The 20,997-nt window shown below is 41.4% G+C and overlaps 1 protein-coding gene across 1 annotated transcript in view; it reads right to left on the minus strand.

The window, feature by feature from the left end:
- COL22A1 (collagen type XXII alpha 1 chain) overlaps window positions 1-20,997 on the minus strand; it is a 234,289-nt gene that overhangs the window by 96,845 nt on the left and 116,447 nt on the right. The window contains exons 13-16 of the mRNA XM_069854706.1: window positions 10,372-10,425; window positions 8,694-8,747; window positions 7,050-7,103; window positions 1,773-1,826 (exon numbers count right to left, since the gene is read on the minus strand). Coding sequence (XP_069710807.1) covers window positions 1,773-1,826; window positions 7,050-7,103; window positions 8,694-8,747; window positions 10,372-10,425 — 216 coding nt within the window. The remainder of the gene's footprint in view (window positions 1-1,772; window positions 1,827-7,049; window positions 7,104-8,693; window positions 8,748-10,371; window positions 10,426-20,997) is intronic.

Raw genomic sequence — 20,997 nt, forward strand, 5'->3', positions numbered from 1 at the left:
TGAGGACTTAGGTAGAGAACAAATATGATGGAAAAACCCATTGCATAAAAAAGCAAGAATGCCCATTCCTGGTGGTTTTGGAAGAGTTAGCTAGGCAGACAGCAGGTACCTCTGAGAACTGGCAGATGCTAGACAATCTCTGTCCTGGAGGCCCAAGAACATTTTTGCATTGTGAATCCAAAGCCAGATCTCATTTGGACTGCACAATTCATCTCCTTCCAGGTAGACCAGTACCATTTGCTGAGGCTTAGTCTGGTGAAAGACAGCAATGTGAAAATGGGTGATGGACTCAATAGGCAGGAATAGATTCCATCTTCCTTTGGCACAGGAAGAACCTTGTATTTTACCTTTATTGTAGCAAATGGGCAACCAACTAACGGCTACAGGTTGACAAATATGCACAGTCAGTAGTGACCTCTCTAAAATTGCCAAAGCTTAAATGATTCTTATTCTAATTTACTTTACACTACAGCAGAAGCTTACCTCCAAGCTAATGAAAGCTACATGTCTTGGTTTATTTGGCCTGCAGGATGATTTAAATAAGTATTAAGATCTTCAGATTTCAGGCTGTGGTTGGCTGTAAGCAATCTCTGAACAGTCCTGTCCATCTCTAATGACCTAAACTGAGCCTGCACAGCTTCCCCCACTGTGAACCAATAACCCTGCTATTTCCAAAAAGCAGATGGCTCGAGGTTTAAAAATATGACTCCCTTAAATGCATTAATCACTAAAGGGCCCTCATGTAGACTGAATAGATGATTACTGCCTTGCTCCGTCTCAGCAGCCCAAGCCAAATGACGATCTTATGGCAGAAATGGATAGGAACTGCAGTAACAGTGCACCCCATGTGACTGCTTTGCTTCTTCCACAAAAAAAGTTATTCAAGGAGCAGGAAGGAAGCGTTCTCATAGCTTTATCTATTTATAACATTAATATTGCATGGGCCTACGGAATGGGCAGGTAATGCCACCCCCGCATTCATTTCATCATCTTCAAGCCTAATACAACCCAGCCTTACACCATGCAGGGAAAGAGCTCACACCTGGGCAAAGACAAGAGCACTCAAGCCACTTTGAATACACTGAGCCTCTTTATAGTGAGCTGTAAAGTAAGTTCTTGGCTGGCACAGGGAAATCATCATTGCCTGAGCATGTCTGGTATGCCACTAAAGCACACTGATGCACAGTCAAGTCATTAAACCTCAGAAAATCCAATCAGCCTTTACAACAGCAGCTTAAAGGCTGCCTCCATAATTACCAAGGTGAGACCACAAGACGGAGATGCTAACTTGAAAGAATCTGATATATTTTGGTCTTGCTGCCCATTGATTCCAGGCAGCATTGTCCCCCAAGCCCAAAGTCTATTCCCTGACAATTCTGAAAATGTGATTGGAAAGTTTCTGAAAGGTGGTATTTTTTTTTGTTGGTGCTATGATGAAGCTTTCAAGCACCATATAAATGGTGCATCAACACAGACCAAACCAATTGCAATACAGTGGGAGCACCATAAAATCACCAGCTGTTATCTCCATAATCAAGTCACTTCTGCTGACATCTCTCTACCGGCTACAGGTCTGTTCTCATTTAAATAAGTCAGCAGAAAATCAATCAAGTCAAGAAAATGCCAATATTTGGTCATAGTACAGGTAAGTTGTTAGACATACCTCATATTGCTGAGTTAAAAAAAAAAAAAAAAAAGATGGGTGGGCAGAACACACTGAAAAAGTGGAAAAAGCTTCTGGTGTCAAAAATTTAATAAAAACCGTGACTTACCGGTGCACCTACATAGCCTTTAATTCCTGGAGGACCCTGTTTTCCCTCAGATCCCTGGCAAGGAATTGAGATACATTAAAACACCAGACACGATTCACAGTGAAAAAACAAGAATAAAAACAGTTATTCAGAAAGGTAGCTTGCACTCCTGAGCTTACAGGGACTTGTTCAGTCTTCTTGAGGGTCTCAGCCCCAACACACAGAGGAGTGTTTGACTTTCCAGCTACTTACCTGAACTGACACCCCAATGTTTCCCATTGTCCCAAGTGCTCAGACATTAGTAAATTTGTTCTTCTGCTTTCAGTCTTGTACTACAAAGGCAAACTGTCCTATGGAATTTCCTGTACAGGTTATTTCATAAGTTTTGGAAACAGCAGTCAGCTCCTGCCTGTTGTGTGGAGGGTGATTAAGCTCTGTCTTGACTCCTGAACACTACTGCAATGGAAAAAAGCGCAAGCATACATTGCTCCAGATACTGCAGCAAAGGCTGTATCCTAGTATAAGCAAAGCACAGACTTGAAAGTGTTATGTGTTTTGAAGTGTTAATGAAAACACATAAATCAGAACTATTATCTCTGATGTTTATTTTCAGCAAAACTGAGAGAAATGCAAGAGGATCAGTTACAGTTTCAGTTGCTCTTCAGCTGAATACACACTGACTCCCTCCCTAAAGAAAGTAAACTGAAACAGAAAGTACTCTCGCTATGTGTTTTTATGTGCTTTAGACTGACTACAAATGGTCTGGATCCTCAGCTGAAGAGACTCAGCCCTCAGAGCCATCCTATGGAGACAGCTTGCGCTGACAAGGTGTCCATGAGAACTGGTTAGATTTATTACACCACCTGTTTCACTGTTTTGTTACTTATCTCATTTTCCTCTTTCTCCTTTCTCATCATGTCAACTCCTGTATTGGATGGCTTCAAAGCAGATCAAGATTTTATTTTTAAATAATTTATGTATTTCATATTAATAGATGTTTCTTGCTAAATAATGAAAATTAGAAATGAGATGTGTTTGCAATGAACTGTTAGCAGAACTGAGGCTTTTTTTGCCCCAGTGCAAGTGCCCAGGATGCTGGTCATGTCACACCACTGTTTACACTTGGCTTAGCCTAAATGATAATCTCTTTCGGAGCAGTCATTTAGCACAGACCTGGCAGGCGGCTCTTCTTTAAGCAATGCATTGCCAAAACTGTTCCATCCCTCTGCTAGAGAGGACTTAATTTATTAAAGTAGAGGAAGCCCTGCCCGTGAGCACTTAATCAGCCCAGATGCAAGGTGGTTGAACCTGTGTTATATACGGAAGTGAACCACAAACCATACTCAAAAGATTCACAAACAGGTTAACATGAGCTGGCCTTATTTACAAGCAAAAATGCTTTTGGGATCTCTACAACATCAAGCACCTGAGGACCTCTGCAAGGCCAGGAAGAGGTGCAAGTCCTGTAATGGCAGAGGGAGAGCAGCGGGTATGCACTTAAATCTCTGCCTTCAGCCCACAGAAAAATGCTACTATTAAAGCCTAGACAAAACACTAATAGAAATAAAGGCCTGCTGCAAGGTGACCAAGATATCGAAGTCCACCTCAGCACCATCACATATAATGTGGCTGTAACGCTCAGCAAGAGTTAACTAGGTTTGCCTGGATAAGAAAACTTTCTGATCCCACTCAAGGCCTGTGCTGAGATCATGTCTGTTGAACCAGAGAAGCATGAGACCTTTAAAAGCTGAAGCAAATGAGAAGGAGGAAATTTGTCAAAATGAAACTCTTATCTAATACTTTATATTTAGAAGGCTTGATTTTCTTTTCCCCCTCCTCCTGTTTTTCCCTATCAAGTGCAGATAACTGTCAGTTCAGATGGGAATGCTATAGTTATGTCAGTGCTATAGTTAGGGCAGCCACAAACATTTCTTTACATTTTTATTAAAGGTGCAGAAAAATAAGAAGGAAAGGGTTGATATTTGCTGCAGGACACTAGAGACTGAAGGGTCTGGTCTCAAAAATCCAAGTTTTTTTCACTGATACAACATACAGCAAGAGAAATACAGCTATTTTTTTTTTTTCTGGGACCACTTACTCCCTTTAAATTAATGTTCTAGGTCCTACATTCTAATGTGGGAGCCTTCTCCATTCACCTTCTCCATTCTTGCCATCTCAGACCAACATGGAATCTTCTGTTAACAGAAGCTCCAAAATTGATTAGGACAGGATTGACTTTGAGAGCTCTTGTTTGCTTTCACCAGCATGTAGCCAGAAAGATCATACATTCTTCTTGGTGAGCAACGAAGTTTACTTACCAAAATTGATGAAAAAGGACACAGAAAACCAGCAAACAAACACAAAAAAAACTCACACATTTTTACATGAAAGACACTGAGTTAGGAACAATCTCCTCTGGAGACTTCACTGAGCAGCATAAGTAGTAAAACCAGAGATGACATACTGAGGCTATTTTATGCCTGTAACACATACATGTGCCCTAATGGGCTCATCATCCATTAAGGTACCTCTGTGGATTGAAGTCCTATTATCAGAAGTCTAAAAGGCCCTTATCTTTGCTACTGGAAGCTTCACACAATTAATGAGGTCTGTAAAAGATGTGGTGCACCTCCTTAAAAGAAAGTGCTGGAAATTTCCACTGAGGCAAAAGACTGGAAAACCCTCCCCCAAGAAGATAAGCAGGGGGCTGAATTTCCTGGTGTGCAGATACAGCTGCTGAGTTTGCACCACACTTGCCTGGCTTGATGTAAATGAAGATGGATTGGGCTGGGAAGGATCGCATCCCAACCAACCAGAGACACTGCAAAGTAGCTCTCCCTGAAGCCCGGGGCAGAGCCCAGAGACACTGTATTGATGCTGACAATTATAAATAAAAATAAGTGATCTGGTAAAAAGCAATCATTATGATATTAATTGGAGATATGACCTTCCCGATTGTCAGCTCTGCCCATCTCTACCCATCCCATTCCACACTGTCAAGGTGGCCAGGCTTTACACTGAAGAGTAAAGCAGTGTGGATTCATATTTTAGATTTTAAAGTCCTGTCAGCAAAGTCATGATTGTTTCTTAAAATAGCTCAGGTCAGAATCCAGCTCAAGGACACTGCATCCATTAAAGCAAACAAAAGTCAAGTGAAAGAACACTGTAGTTTTAGATGTAGTCACTGTAGCTGAGAGGCTAGGGTTAGCCAAGCTCACAATTTCCCTGGGAGCACATGGCACTGCCTAGTCAGACATCTTTAAGGCAGCCCCACCAGCACCCATCCTGCCCAGGCCATAGTGCTGAAATTCTGCTCAGCATTGTCTCATTATGTGGATGAACTATATGTGCCTGATGATCCTGGTAGAAAATAGGGAGCACTTTGAGGAACAAGCACTCCTGGAGGTAGATGAAGATGTCTTTAGCTCGGTTTGTAAAAGCCTTGCAAAGGAAGGGTGAGAAACTTTATGCCTTAAGGAGCTTTATACAGTCTACTGGTTTGTAATTACACTATGGGAAGCAAGCAGGACAGGGAGAATATATGTATTTATTTATATGATAGAAGAGATGCCACTGACAAGCATTTTTGGGTGATAAATCGTATTCTTTTCATCCACTCCCAAATTCCACCAAAGGAGAAAACAACATCCACAGTGCTTCCACTCAGCCCAGCCCAGTGCTGCTTTGTGGCTGTCATTTATCCCCTACTGAATGTGCTGCCATGCAGTTTCCACAATCAATCCTCTTGTGTTGCTGAAGGCAATATGGCTCCCAGAGAGAACTGTGGGGTGGCTGCCAAGTATTTCTGCTAAATCACAAATACGCCATTAGTTCCGATACTCTCCTGATGAGACTTTAGGAAATTATGAACTTTTCCCTCTACAAAAAAAAAAAGACATTTAGGAGAAAGCACCTCTCTATAGCCGAGGAACCCAGAGGATCTATATAAACGAACAGCTTCATAGAGTCCTCTCAGATAGAGATAAGTGCCAATCAGGACTACATCTGGTAAGGTGTTCAGATACTTAACTCCTGTTTGAGGACAAAGGTATTAGCAAACTTTGTGGGAGGTTTAGGTTACCAGATACAGCTCTTCCAGAAAGATGTGATGCTCAAAGACCTTTGCTTGTACAGGAGCAGAACTAGGTGAAGTAAATTTGGGCAATTAATCTATTCGCATTGCAAAACCTTTCATAGGCTGAGCTGAACTCACCATGCACGATGCCCCTGAAAACACACTTGTCAATCTAGTGTACCATCTTTTTCTTGTGTTATAACAAGACTGAAACCAACTGATGGATTGTTTTCCCTTCGATAACTAGGGAACAAGGCAAGGAGAGCTAAGAGTGAAGAATTGCTCACAAAAAGGGCTTAAAAATTTAGTCACATTTCTGACGTTCAGTTAAGCCTCACCAGATCTTAATCTAGAAGTACCTTGTTTGAAGTAAACCCAGTGATGAACACTTTGGTTCAAGTTCTGTATCACTCTGCCATTGTCTACCAGTGCAAACTGAAGCTTCCAAAAAAGGCAGAAACATCCAGGCTAGGATCTCTCCATGTCTTTTTTTTCACCCTGTTACACAGCTGGGATAATAATTCTCACCTACACCTTTGTGAGAGTTGGGAAGTCTGACTGAAGACATGAAGCAAGGCTTATGTTGCCCCAAAACATATTTCATGGAATCACACAGAATCACAGAATCACTAGATTGGAAAAGACCCACAGGGTTATTGAGACCAACCATTCCTATCAACCACTAAACCATGCCCCTCAGCATTTCATCTACGCTGGGCAGCCTGTTCCAGTGCCCAATGACCCTTTCTGTGAAAATTTTTTTTCTGATGTCCAGCCTGAACCTCCCTTGGCACAGCTTGAGGTCATTCCCCCTTGCCCTGTCTCCTGTCACTTGGGAGAAGAGGCCAGCACCCTCCTCTCTACAACCTCCTTTCAGGTAGTTGTAGAGAGCAGTAAGGTCTCCCCTGAGCCTCTTCTTCTCTAGGCTAAACAACCCCATGTCCCTCAGCCGCTCCTCGTAAGACTTGTAAAGGTAAATTTGATTTACTTTCTCCATCTCTGCTGTTGATCAAACAAAAGGTATTTCTTCTTTTTACATACCTTGTCTAATTCCTGATACCTCAGCAGATTCCTGATGAAAATGAGCATTTTGAGTGAGAATATTGAGAGTCATAAACAAAATCTAATTCCAGCAATCCACGCATATAAACATTCAGTGAAAATAACAAAACAAAACAAAACAAAACAAACCTTTCTGTGTAAATAAGACGTGGAAAACTTACCTTTGGACCTGCTGGCCCAGGTAATCCAAATGCTCCTGGCTGTCCTGGTTCACCCTGCAAATAAGAGCAATATTGATGGCAAATGCTAATCTTTAATTTACAAAGCTAGGATGTCTCAAAACAATCATTACAAACAGCTTTAGCAGTGGAAGCTCTATCCAATATACACAGTCTTAAGTACCGTTATCCAGATATCTAAAAGCTTGTAGTGTGCTTTCTTTGCAAAAATGAAAACTGAAAGGCACAAACCAAAACCTGAAGCAGCTATTCACTTGTTCTTCAAACACAGCCTCCTAAGTAGCAAGAACTGGGTTTCCTAGATTGTGAATAGCTTGCGCCAACTACAGTCTACAATCATGGATTGCCTGGAGATAACACAATGCATTTGATCTAGGTAAGATCATTTACTTTGGGTGCGGTAAACACTTTCTATAGGAATTCTGCAAGTCCAAGTATGCCAATGTCCAGTCCCAGACTATGCCATGTGTGATGTGATGAAGTTGCATCAGTTCTGGAAGCTATATTCATAGAATCATAGAATCATAGAATCATAGAATAACCAGGTTGGAAGAGACCCACCGGATCATCGAGTCCAACCATTCCTATCAAACACTAAACCATGCCCCTTAGCACCTTGTCCACGTGTGCCTTAAACACCTCCAGGGAAGGTGAATCAACCACCTCCCTGGGTAGCCTGTTCCAATGCCCAATGAATTTTCTGTGAAAATTTTTTTCCTAATGAAATAAAAAAAAAACCAGTGGAAACATTGGAAAATCATCACTGTTTTTCTGAAGTGGGACAAGTGTGGCACAAGGATGTAAGTAACAGGGAAAAAAAAACCAAACCAAAAAAACTTTTATGCTGCATAGCACTAATTTTGTGTGTGTTTGACCTTCTTAACATTCCTTTCCCCAGGTTGCTCCAGTCACCATCAAATGACTGCCACAAAGGGACAGTGAATGAGATCATAAAGGTCCACCATTGGGTTGAAAATAATTGAAAGGGACGGTGATCAAGCAGAGGAAAGGAGGGAAAGCTCTAAAACACACTTATTTAAGATTGTGGAAAATGCATTTTTGGTTTTATGCCTCAATTTTAGATCTCTTAAAGGCAATATTTGGTATACTTTGTCATTCTTTGAGCTAGTTTTGAATCTCTTCCTTTGTTCTTGCCTTCTAGCACAAGAGGAGTTCAGGTTCTTACTTCCATGACCAAGGTACCTTTGTCTCTCACATCTGTCCATTATGAAAGCACAAGATGCTCCCCTGTATCCCTTGACACTAGCTGATGACTCTTGGTCAAACTTAAATGTCCAGGCTCTGCTGTGGCAGTTATTAACCAACAGAGCTGCAGCAGCAGGTCCCAGACCACAGGATGACACAACTGCCCCTTTTCCCATCTTAATGAATGGTAACAGAGCTGTCCCTGGAGTCTCTCAGGATGGCTAATCCATATGACACCTGCCATCGCTGTAAATGTGCCAAGGAGAGTGCTGGGCCTATTAACCTCCTGCCATTTGTTCCTGCTGCTCCTAAAACGGCCACACAAATCCCCAAGACATATTCCACTCAATATAGATTGATTTCCACTCTCTGCTTTGCACTGAAAAGCAAGGATTATGTGGGAGGAACAAAAAGGCTTACAGCTTCTCCTTTTGCTCCATCCTTTCCAGGGGGGCCAGGTGAGCCCAGGGAGCCCTGAAACAACAGCAGAACTATCATAAGCACAGTATCAACACCCATTGCAAGTATAAGGACATGAAAAATTTACCAAAGCAGGAATAAGGAATGAGGAGAAAAATTTCAATGCGAACATTTCTTATTTACTGTCTCTGAAGGAGCTGCTGCTGACATTAACACACTATGGCCAACTGATGAGCTGTTAATGAGGAACTAGGCACTCTTAGCCACTTAACTCATATAAGAATAAATTAATATAAAAGCTCTACAGCTAATTAAACATGTAACCATTGAGTTCATCTTAATATCATCTCCCCTTAGCCTCTTTGTCCACCATTCCATTGTCCAAAAATACTGGGGTTTTTTTTGGTCACTAAATACTAATTTATTCTTAAAACTATTATTTAATTTTTTTTATTCCCTGCTTGTAGAGCTTCTGTCTCAAAGCTCAGGAGCATCTAGGCACAGCTATAATGCAAATAAGTAATGAGCCTAAAAGCAAACAGAGAAGAAGCCTTGAAAAGCTCAAGCAGCCCTCAGGAGCTGTCCTAGCCACAGGGAAGCAAGTCTCAGAGCTGTGAACACGCAAAGGCATAGAAAACAAGAAACAGAAAACCAGGCACCACTTTTTAAATCTTGCTATGCACCAAGACGAATGGAACTAAATACATAGAGGTTTGCAACACCACAGCTAACAGGCATTGCAGCAAACATGGGGAAAAGGCAGGTTTGCTGCATGCAGCTGGCAATTTAAAAAACAAATGGAGAATGGAAAGAGAATAAACAGAAAAGGCAAGCCAATGTGCCAATGTACATTGTGAGGAACTGTCTCAGTGTTTTTACTTCTAGGCACTGTAGCAGTTTCTTTTTAAGTGCATTGCGAAAAAAAAAATAAAAACAAAAAAACCCAAACAAACAAACAAAAACCTAAAACAAGAAACATACAGACACTACAAACTGCCACTCTGGGCTCTGATTAAACTGAGCTAATTTGTTGTGTTGGAGGTAGATCTTGCCTTGCAGTCCGGAACATTTGCTATTCTACAAGAGGTAAAAAAAGTCTAAAGTGCTGAAACCCCTCCTGCAAATTACGCTTAAGGCATTTCTGACAAATGTGTCAAAAGTAAACACTAATTGACAGAGCAAGCTCAAGTGCAGGATAATCTATTGTTGTTGTTGTTTTTGAGAGGCTCTCACAGTAAGCAGCTGAAGACCACCTCAGTGCAACAGTTACCTACGTTCAGTGCAAGGAAGGACATGATAATCTTTGGCCTTACTTGCTTCTTATTGTAGAAACAGGGGTGATTTGGTATGTGGAGGCATTAGCACTGAGCTGCTAATCTGTTTCACTCTTCTATTGTGTTTCAGAGTTTTATAGAGTTTAGACAAAGCTCATGCCCTTGAAATCTCCACATTTGTCAAATGTGGCAGAGCATAGTCAATAGGTTTAAAGATTTTAAGAAGCACTTGGCTGAAAAATAGTACAACAGCATAATCTGTTCTTAGCACCTTGCTAACAGAAAACAAGAAAGCACAGAAGTGAAAAAAAATACTTAGATGAGGATGTATTTTCATTAGCCTTCCACAATATTTATAAACTCTAAAACTTTTCACAGTATAATTAATAAAGGCTTGGACTTACTTTTTCTCCTTTATCCCCTTTCAGTCCAGGAAAGCCAGGAGAACCTTCTTCACCCTGCAACAAAAGAAACGCTCATATGAAATGCCATACTATTCTGTGGTATGTGTACTTCTGACAGCAGAGGTATCAGTTGTTGGTATCATTCTCCACTTCACTGGTAACAATGTTTTTCTCAATCACCTGTACTTTGCCGGCATTTGAAAAAGTTCACTTTCAATTTTCCATTCAAATGTCTTCCTTTAGCCTTTCCTTCCCTCCTCTCCTTTTTGTAAATACCATCCCAAATTAGTTCTTTTTCCAAGAGAAAGAGTAGAGACCTATCCTTGTAAATAAAAGTATTTGAAGCATATAAGCTTTTCACTTAGAAACTCACCTGTTGTGACATTTCAAAGCACAAGGACTTGAAATTCGGCATGACCAACCTACTGTCATGCCGAATTTCCAATAACATGGAATTTTTGGGAAAAACCTAAATGTGGAAGTTTTTTCCCCTTTACCTGCTCACATTAGGACAAAATGACCTTAGAAGCCACTTCATTTAGACCTTATCAACAGGTACTTTTCATAGTCAACAGCTAACTCCACCAAAGAATCAGAGCAGGCTTCAGCCAGAACTCTGTGAATAGAGCAAGAATATGTCCACTGTTGTGGGGTACTTGGTGGTGATCCAGCAGCCTGCCTGCATCTGGCCTGTATGTTCATGCTCTAACTGATGGCACCCGAGTTGCAGCATTGCTGGATTTTACCAGAGAAGCTGGAATGAGTCTTTCAATGGGCTGTTACCAGTGCCTCTGCTACATGAAACAGTGGACATCTGTATGTGCAATGTAAAGCCACTAAACCTATCAGAAAATGACATGCCACAAAGCAGAGCTAAGTGACTGAGCTTTTTACACATCTGCTTTTGTAAAAGGATAGTAACATAGAAGAATCCTATTAAAATGCATAAAAGTGGTTAAGCAGTTGATGCATATAAGTTGCCTTTATATGCGTATAGATTACCTACATATTTAGATAAAATCAGAAGAAATTCTGCCACTTTCGGTCTTACTTGGGTTATTTTTTTTCTGCATGAGTAGTCCAGCAGACCTAGACGGATGTACTCCTAGGGCAAGGTTCCTGTCAATGTCAGACAGCATGACAAAATCCGGCCCTGTTTATTTATAGTTATTTTTGGCACTTAAAGGATAATAGTAGAAGGTATCAAGAAAGTATTCGCACTGTATATGCAAATCATAGTTACTAGATACTTTTATAATCGTATTCCTTGCTAACTGAACCTTCATGAAACACTGTTTAGAATTTTCAATGTAGCTAGTGGGAAAAATCAGATCTGCTGCATTTGAATGGCTCCCTAATGAGATAGAAAACCCATCAAATAGCAAACGTGATTTTTAAGGAAATCATTTGTTCTAAGAGATCAATATAATTTGAAGGAACTGCTGTTCCATTGGAAAGTGTGCAGCACAGGTAGGAGAATGATTTATGTTGTTTCTATGCAAAGTAATGGAATACCGTCAATTAGCTTCTTTTCTTTCTTCCCCCTCTATTCACCTCCTCCTCTTACCCCCTCCATGAAGTAGCAACTCCTTGGCATGGCCAAATTAATCCTAGTATCAGTCAATAACAGTGCTCACAGAGCTGTTCATGCTGGACAAGACCTCATCACGTTTCAAGTCCAACCTCCCACTCAAAGCAGCATCAACAATGAATTCAGACCAAGTTGTTCAGATTTTATCCAATTTGGCATTGAAAACTTCTAACAATAAGGTTACTTCTCTTCCCAGACACAAATGGTAACTTGACTCCTAAGTCAGGAAAAGAAAAAGTCTTTCCCTTTTGCATTTTTTATTTACTAACTAAATCAGTGTGATTTTGTCCTTTTGACTTTTAACAGATCTCGAGTAGCTGCCTACAAATATGCAGAGCCTGGAGCGGATTTGTTGACTCTCACAGTCAAAAGGCTGCATGGACATTTGCAGGAAAGTGCTGTAGGCCCTCTCCCACTTGGTAACCACACATGCCAGAGACAGCTGGTGAGCCTGAACTGCAGCCCACAGACCACAGTCTCCAAGAAGGGAAGAAGGGCTTTAGGGATCCACCATGCCCAGGGAATATGTGATCCACCAAAGTCCAGCACTTCAAAGAGCTCAGTAAAGACCTTTTCTTCAACTGTTTCTAGTGCCATCATCCCTCTCCTGCTGCATAAAGTGAAGCAATGCATGCCACATATCAGATAGCTCGGCACTAAGCTGATATTTTACCGGAAATAAAGCTAGAGAGTTTTGCCTGCTTGCAATAGAAATCTTCAAGTATCCAACAGCTTTAGCAGTTTTTTATCAAGAAGAAAACTGCATAGAGGCAGTCTAGGCTCTAAAGACAGGTTTGATGTCCCCTGGGGAACCGCCACTGAACCCCACCAGGCTACAGAATGGAGAGGGCTCCTACTTCTGCCTCTTCCACTGACTCCCCATTGGCCCTAGCTGCTTTGTAAACCCCTTGAGCAGAAAAAAACTGTCAGGCTAAGGGTAGGTTCAACAAATGTTTGAACCTTAATAAAAGCACAGGAAGAGATTGTGTTGCCTACATCAAAATGCTCATGTTCACAAAGAAAACTACATAACCAACAGAGGTAAGTGGCAGAAGAGAGCAGGAAGCAGAAAAACATTAATGCAGGGCATGGGAAAGCAACCGAAAGTTTGCATCCTTATCTCACAGCCAGTTGCTCTCCACTGAGGATGCAGCTAACTTTATTTATTTATTTTTTTAAAAACTAACCACCTTCAAGAACTGCATTGTAGAACAATCACCTTTTCATTTGTCCATAGGTACATTCCTAAGCATTATGCTTAGCATGATACTAAGAAGTGATGATACACCCAAAAGGTGTCTGTTCCTTCACTTCAACTTCTTCAATTAGGTCAGTTGGGTTAGGAAAAGAACTTGCCTTTCTCTCCAGTACTTGTGGATTGGGAGGCTCTGCTAGTGCATTTATCCTAGAAAACACTTTCTAAAGCTAGGCAAAGGTGCAATTAGAGAATGACAAAATTGAGATAAAAAGAAAATACAGTGGCCTGAAATAGCATTGTTCAAGAAGAGTTCTTGGTAAGGAGGTTATAGCTTCAGCAACTGAGCTCAAAAGCAATGCAGCAGATTTTCCTGAGTACTTTTCTGTTTTCGAGCTCATGGGTGTGCAGTCCTTTTCTTATCCAATGGAAAGTCAGCCATCTATGTTTAGTTCCATCCTCTGTACTGCACAGCCAGTGGCCTTTAATTAAACATTTCCACCAAAGTGAGCAAGAGAATAAACAGCTCACTGTTGGCAAAATATTTGTTAGAAGAGCCTAGATTTGGCAAGCTGCAATCTGCTCTAAAGCATCCAGAGGACTTTGCTTGTCATGTGGCTGTGAAGCAGGCAATCACATAGATTTGTAGAATCATATAATGTCCTGAGTTGGAAGGGATCATCGAATCCAACTCCTGTCCCTGCATAGGACAACCCCAATATTCACATCACGTGTCTGAGGGTATTGTCCAAATATTTCTTGAATAGTCTTAGGCTTCACACCTGTTAGGCTTCCCTGAGGAGCCTGTTCCAGTGTTCCACCACCCTCTGAGTGACGAACCTTTTGCTAATATCCAATTCAATCCTCCCCTGGCACATCCTCTGTCATTCTCTGGGGAGAATGTGAGAAGATACTGCCAAGCAAGAGTGACTACGCAGGTAGTGCATGCACTGAAGTCATATATTGACACAGAGTGCCAGTATAGAGAGGTTATATAGTGTGCAGGTCGCTACCTATTTCTACAAATGCCATTTTTTGCTTATCAGTAGTTATTCTGAAATTATTTACTTGAATTACAGAAATGCTTCATTTGTTCCGTGCTTGGATCATTCTGCTGGGCACCATATGAAGAAATATTAAATGATGCTTCAAAGCTCAATGTAAAATTGCAAGTAAAGAGTAAATATAATAAAAATATAGCAGAGGCAGAGAACACAGGCCACTGAAGTAGCTGCCAAGCAGATATGATCTGCGAATGTGCTGGGCTAAAGTATCCAGACACCACAGTGGGAAAACAAGTAGGCTTTAGTAGCTGACTCTAAGCCCCAGCGAAGAAAAGCCCATTGCGTTACTCGTACAAATGCCAAACCTGGTTGTGCCTCTGAAAGGAATAAAAATAAAAGTCTATACCCACAGGTTGGCTGAATTCTCAGCTTCAACACAATGATGATCTGGTAGTGACATGTAAACCCTACCTATCTGTTTATACCATGCATATCCACTGCCACCCAGCTACTTTATGGATATCTGAACTTTGAAGGCTACCCCTTTATGCAGAAATATCTGGACCAGAGTATGAAGGTAACAAGCACCAGGTCCTCCAGGGAAATCAGAAGAAGCAGCAAAGGCAGAAGAGACTATTTTTAAGAGGTAAATTGAGCATAGTTTCCAGGTCAGCTTCCCTTTAGGCTTAGCCTACACCTTCTGAAGAAGTTTTATGGTTTAGGTGGGGTGATTTATTGCTTCTTTGGTCAACAGTTTTGTAGACAAAAACTTGAATGCATATTTAGTTGTACATGTGAGGAAGTACATTAACAAATATGGCAGATTGGTTTGGGAAGTTCCTAAACTACTGGGTATCTCAAGCTCTGAGGACGTAGCACTAGACAAATTGCTCTGAAAACTGCATCTTTCATTCCTCAAAGAATTGATACAAATACAAGCAAATTAGAAAGATTTTCTGAGCCAGGTAGTTGTAGAAATGCGGTCTTCCCTCAGCCTCTTCTTCTCCAGGAAAATGTATATGCCTGAAAGTGAAAAATCCCTTCTGTCCCCAGCTCCTACCTCACTGCATACGACTGAAAATCACCCCCTCGTGCTGCCCAGGCCTGAATTCAAAGGACGCTAATTTCTAAAACTCCAAAACCAGGCTTAAAAGAGTATTTGTTTGGGTTCTTTTTGCCCACCTTTTCGCTATCAAGAGATTTTATCCACCAGCGTTCACAGCCAAAAAGAAGCAACACCTAAGAACTATTTCTATCCTTGCTAGGGTGTCTCAAAGATGAGCTGACATGGTGTGTACAGATCCAACGGACAGAAGGAAATGTCACATCATGAGGAAATCAGTCCACAGGCAAATCCCAGCTACTGAGGATGGAGTACTGGGGTGATGAAGAATAAAGATACTTCCATTGACCTCAAGTGTATTATCCATTAAGAATGTAGAGGTGACCTGAAGAAGTACAGACACACCCAGATAAGTACCTTTATTAGCTTGAGTATGTCAGTAAAGTTATCTCATTTCTACATTTGAGCAAGGATGTCTTCCTTATATGTGAGCATCACATGGATTTACCAGACCACACCAGGCCTAGTTTAGTGATCCCTCCATGGACATGAAAATTGTGGATTTTTTAAAACCTTCCATTATACACTCATCATATGCACGTATAGTTTAATTTGTTGCATATCATCACAGAATCACAGAATAACCAGGTTGGAAGAGACCCACCAGATCATCGAGTCCAACCGTTCCTATCAAACACTAAACCATATCCCTCAGCACCTCATCCACCCGTGCCTTAAACACCTGCAGGGAAGGTGAATCAACCACCTCCCTGGGCAGCCTGTTCCAGTGTCCAATGACCCTTTCTGTAAAGATTTTTTTCCTAATGTCTAGCCTAAACCTCCCCTGGCGGAGCTTGAGGCCATTCCCTCTTGTCCTGTCCCCTGTCACTTGGGAGAAGAGGCCATCACCCTCCTCTCTACAACGTCCTTTCAGGTAGTTGTAGAGAGCAATGAGGTCACCCTTCAGCCTCCTCTTCTCCAGGATAAACAACCCCAGCTCTCTCAGCTGTTCCTCATAAGGCCTGTTCTCCAGCCCCTTCACCAGCTTTGTTGCTCTTCTCTGGACTCTCTCCAGAGCCTCAACATCCTTCTTGTGGTGAGGGGCCCAGAACTGAACACAGGATTCAAGGAGCGGTCTCACCAGTGCTGAGTACAGAGGGAGGATAACCTCCCTGGACCTGCTGGTCACGCCGTTTCTGATACAAGCCAAGATGCCATTGGCCTTCTTGGCCACCTGGGCACACTGCTGGCTCATATTCAGTCGGTTGTCAACCAACACATCCAGGTCCCTCTCCTCCAGGCAGCTTTCTAGACAGACTTCTCCTAGTCTGTAGCACTGCATAGGGTTGTTGTGCCCCAAGTGCAGGACCCGGCATTTGGCCTTGTTAAACCTCATGCCATTGGACTCAGCCCAGTGGTCCAGCCTGTTCAGATCCCTTTGCAGAGCCTCCCTACCCTCCATCAGATCGACACTTCCACCCAGCTTAGTGTCGTCCGCAAACTTGCTAAGGGTGCATTCGATGCCTTCATCCAGGTCAGTGATAAAGACATTGAACAGGGCTGGACCCAGCACTGAGCCCTGGGGAACCCCACTTGTCACTGGCCTCCAGCTGGATTTCACACCATTTCCCACCACTCTCTGGGCCCGGCCAGCCAACCAGTTTTCCACCCAGGAGAGTGTGCGCCTGTCCAGGCCAGAGGCTGACAGTTTCTCAAGCAGAATGCTGACATCTAACAAGTCACCTCACCTGGGTTATATTGAGCCTCACTGCCCTACAGAACTGCCTGCATATTATGTATATGGTCTGTGAATAAATAGTATCCACATCCCATGTAAATTCTAAGACAGCAGAATGGACATAAATATGAAATAAGAAAGTAGATAACCTTAATTGCTAGACGCTATTTTTGCCCAGAGTGGGAACAACTAATACAAGGATTTTTGCAATACCAAGCTAACGGCAGAATTTCTCTGAAAATAAAGAGACCTAAAAGAGATAAAAAAAGGATCTGCATGGAAAGATACAGAGACAGAACAATTTGGTGTGACCTGCTACCAGAGAGACAGCAAAAGCACACAAAGGAATAATCCCTCAGTGATGTTTTTAAGCAGTCTACTCAAGTTTAACTGTTTTTCTTTCCTCAACTTGCAGCTCCTCAAGCAGCTGCCAAGTTTACAAATATTTCTTCTAACTCAATAAAAGCTGTGGCCCATAATCATGTATTTTATTTCAAACTCCAGGCTGTGACCTATGATAATGGAAACAAGAGCAAACTAAACAAGAATATACTGATAAAAACATCAGTCCAAAACACATAGTTAGATTCTCATTTGCCTGTCAAACTCAACTAAGTCACTGGACTTTTCCTTCAGCTTACAGAGCAGATGACAGAAGATGGATAATTTGAAGATCAATTTTGTATATTTTCTCTATTTTCTCTTCCAAACTGATCTACATCTAACATGAAAGTGTCACTTTTCTAATCCTAAAATGAAATAAAAAATTCTAACCTTGTCACAAAATGTCAATAAAGGTGTCATTGGCAGACCTTCAAAAATCTGCCACGCAGAACCCCATGAATCACACAGTAAGCATATTGACAGCTGCACAAACCAGGGGATCCATAGCCAAGGTAGGAGATAAAATAGAAAGAACTGAAGAGAAACAGAACAAAAGCAGTAAGATAAAATGAAAACAGAAGTGAAACTAAACTGCATAGTGTTACATTAACACATCCCTCTCTCCCCTCTTAATTAACTTCACAGCTTCCTTGTGAAATGAGAAGGAAGTTATCGCAACTGTGATATTGCTTTCACATCATGAGGGTGAAAAGTCAGTGTTAAAACTGACCAGAAGACATATGGAAGTTCACAGATCTGGGACAAAGTTAGAAACTCACTCTGGATTTCCTTTGTCCTAGGTCAGTGTCCTAACCATAAACTTACTCTTCCTTACATTTGGCTTTTTGGCCTGCATTTAAGTTGATAACTTCATGTTCACAAAGAATAAACCAGATGACCATGGGTAAGTGGCCTACTATTAATCCATGGTTATGAACTAAACTCTTTTCACTGTTTGATGAGAAAAGTGAAGAAGGACGGAAGAGATGTTGCAAGTTGAGTGTAGGCTTTAGGTTAAAATGTCTCAAAGCACTTCCAAGAGACTGTATGTGCCTAAAAGGATGTAATATCTTATAGGACTCAGGAGCTACCATCTTGAGGAGGCTGAAGTGGAATAGATTACACAACTTCGTTCACTAGCAGCTGGACAAGATACATGTTTCTTGGAAAACATTGTAATCTAGGCGTCTCTTTTTTTAAAGTTGCAAGACACAGAAAAAGGTTGTACTAAAACCAGGGATGATCTGCAGATCAACAGAGAGGCAGAACTGCAGTCGATATATTGGACCCCAGCTCCACTTTCAAGAGGTGCTAATCAGACAGGCAGCACAAATTACTCCCATTCCCTAACACACAGATGCAGAATTCTAGTAGCTTAATGATGCTTAAATATTGGCAAATTTTACACCAAAACTGCCATTATCTTCTGCTTCACAAAAGAACAGGATATTCTTCTCCACTTGGAGTTCGCTTTACTTCATTCTAGGAAAGAAAGAAAATCTTTGCTGGGTCTCTCTGTTACATTCTGATTTAATAAACAGAAAGGTCACATGGACGTGATACACAAAAGTCAGTTTAATTCTTAAGTTTGGCTATTCTATAGGAAAACTCAACCCAGTATGCAGCCAGCTGGCTAAATGATAGTTGTGAGCATTACTTGCACTGCAAACATATCAATTATTTTATTCAATGCATTGCACAGAAGTCAGTTGTCCCCAAAACACACTTCCCCACAAGAAACCCAGGAGATCTAGTCTTTCAAGGGTCTCTGAACCTTTGAATCTTATGATGAACATCTTGGACTCTGCTGTGAGATCGGTGTCCATCTGACTTTTCATCATATGATCCTAGTCATTGGATGTTCAACTGGGGAGAGCAGGTGCATCATTTTTTTTTTTTCAGGGATACCAACAGATATCTGTCTCTGAAGAACTCTGATGCACCACCTTGACATCAAAGCTGTTTAGCAGTTAATTTGACACATGGTCACTCATAAATCTGGCACTGCAGAAAAGAAGATACTGATATGGTAACCTGCTATGTTCTGATCAAGGTCACTGCGAGTTCAGAACAGCCTGGAAACATACTAAAGGCTTCAAAGCTGATGTTGGTGCCCAAGATTCTGTTCATTAGCTTCGTACTAGTTACCTCCCAACAGTGATAGAACTTTCACTCACTATATAAGGGATTTCTGAAAGACTGGGATGGTCAGACATCGCTGACAACTGTTCAGCTGTTAATTCACCTAAAATAAACATTGGCGCACATGGAGTGTTCACTTGAAGAAAGCATTTACCTCTGCAACAGGAGAGAACAGCAGGGAGCTGTTGTGTTTTAAATACTTTGGTAAACAGCCAGAGGAGTTGCTCGATCAGTTGCTGAAATCTTCAAATTAAGAAACAGTCAGGTTGTTTGTAGACCTATTTATGATTAAACATACTGAATAGAAGGCAGGAGATAACTGGAATCAATTGGTACCAGAATCCCACTAAACAGAGGAATAAACTGAAAGATAAACCAGAATACAAAGGGTTGTATTCACAGAATCAGGACCAGTAGTTCCTGAAATTCGAGTTTCCCTTTTTTTTCACATGATGTGCTGGGTTTGTCTGTAATAGAGTTTATTAGCTTCAAAGTAGCTGGTATGAAGCTATGTTTTGGATTTGTGCTGAAAATAGTGTTGATAACAGGTATGGTTTAGTTATTGCTAAGCAGTGATTCCACAGAATCAAGGTCTTTTCTGCTCCTCTCATCACCTCACCAGTGAGTAGGCTGTGGGTGCATAGCGAGCTGAGAGGGAACACAGCTGGGACAGCTGACTCAAACTTTCCAAAGGGATATTCCATACTGTCGGACATCATGTTCAGCATATAAAGATGGGCAAGCAGAAGGACACTGGGAATATTTAGAGTGTTGGCATTTGTCTTCCCAAGTAACCATTACACGTGATAGGATTCTGCTTTCTTGGGGATGGTTGAAAACCTGCCTGCTGATGTGAAGTAGTGAAGTAATTTCTTGTTTTGCTTTGCTTGTTTGCACAGCTTTTGTTTATCTATTAAACTATTTCAATCTCAACCCACGAGTTTTCTAACTTTTACCCTTCTGATTCTCTCCCCCATCCCACTGCAAGAAGCTGTGTAGCGTGCGGTTGACAGCTGGGTTTAGACCTTGACACATGTTTGGGACACAGTGGTCCTCAACTAGAGATACATTTGGCAGACACTTGAAATGTGAAAAACAGCTCTGCTCTGAAAAATTCCATGTCTTGAAGTACAAGATGATGCTCGTTCCTGACTGCCACAGGGCCAGACAAAAAGCTTGCCAAATGCTAGATGGGAAGTGTTCATCGAAGGAGAAAAATAACCCAGTCTTGTATCATGACATTGATTAATTTATGTCCTTACATTTTTAAATAGCACACAGAAAACGGTTCTGGTCTTGTGGATGATTTTACACATACTGGTTGATATTTCGCCTAACAGGAAAAATCTGTTAATGCCTTTTGCTCTGCTTTTCAGAAGATCCTGATGCTTCAGATCTCCTCAAAAATTTCAATAGCTCTGAGAAAAGCATTTTAGGGCAGGTCAGTATTGTGTTGGGGTCTTCAAACTCTAGACTCAATGTTCTCTTAAATGTCTACTGCTATTGATG

Source organism: Phaenicophaeus curvirostris, chromosome 3, assembly GCF_032191515.1.
Source record: "Phaenicophaeus curvirostris isolate KB17595 chromosome 3, BPBGC_Pcur_1.0, whole genome shotgun sequence".
Classification (NCBI taxonomy): domain Eukaryota; kingdom Metazoa; phylum Chordata; class Aves; order Cuculiformes; family Cuculidae; genus Phaenicophaeus; species Phaenicophaeus curvirostris.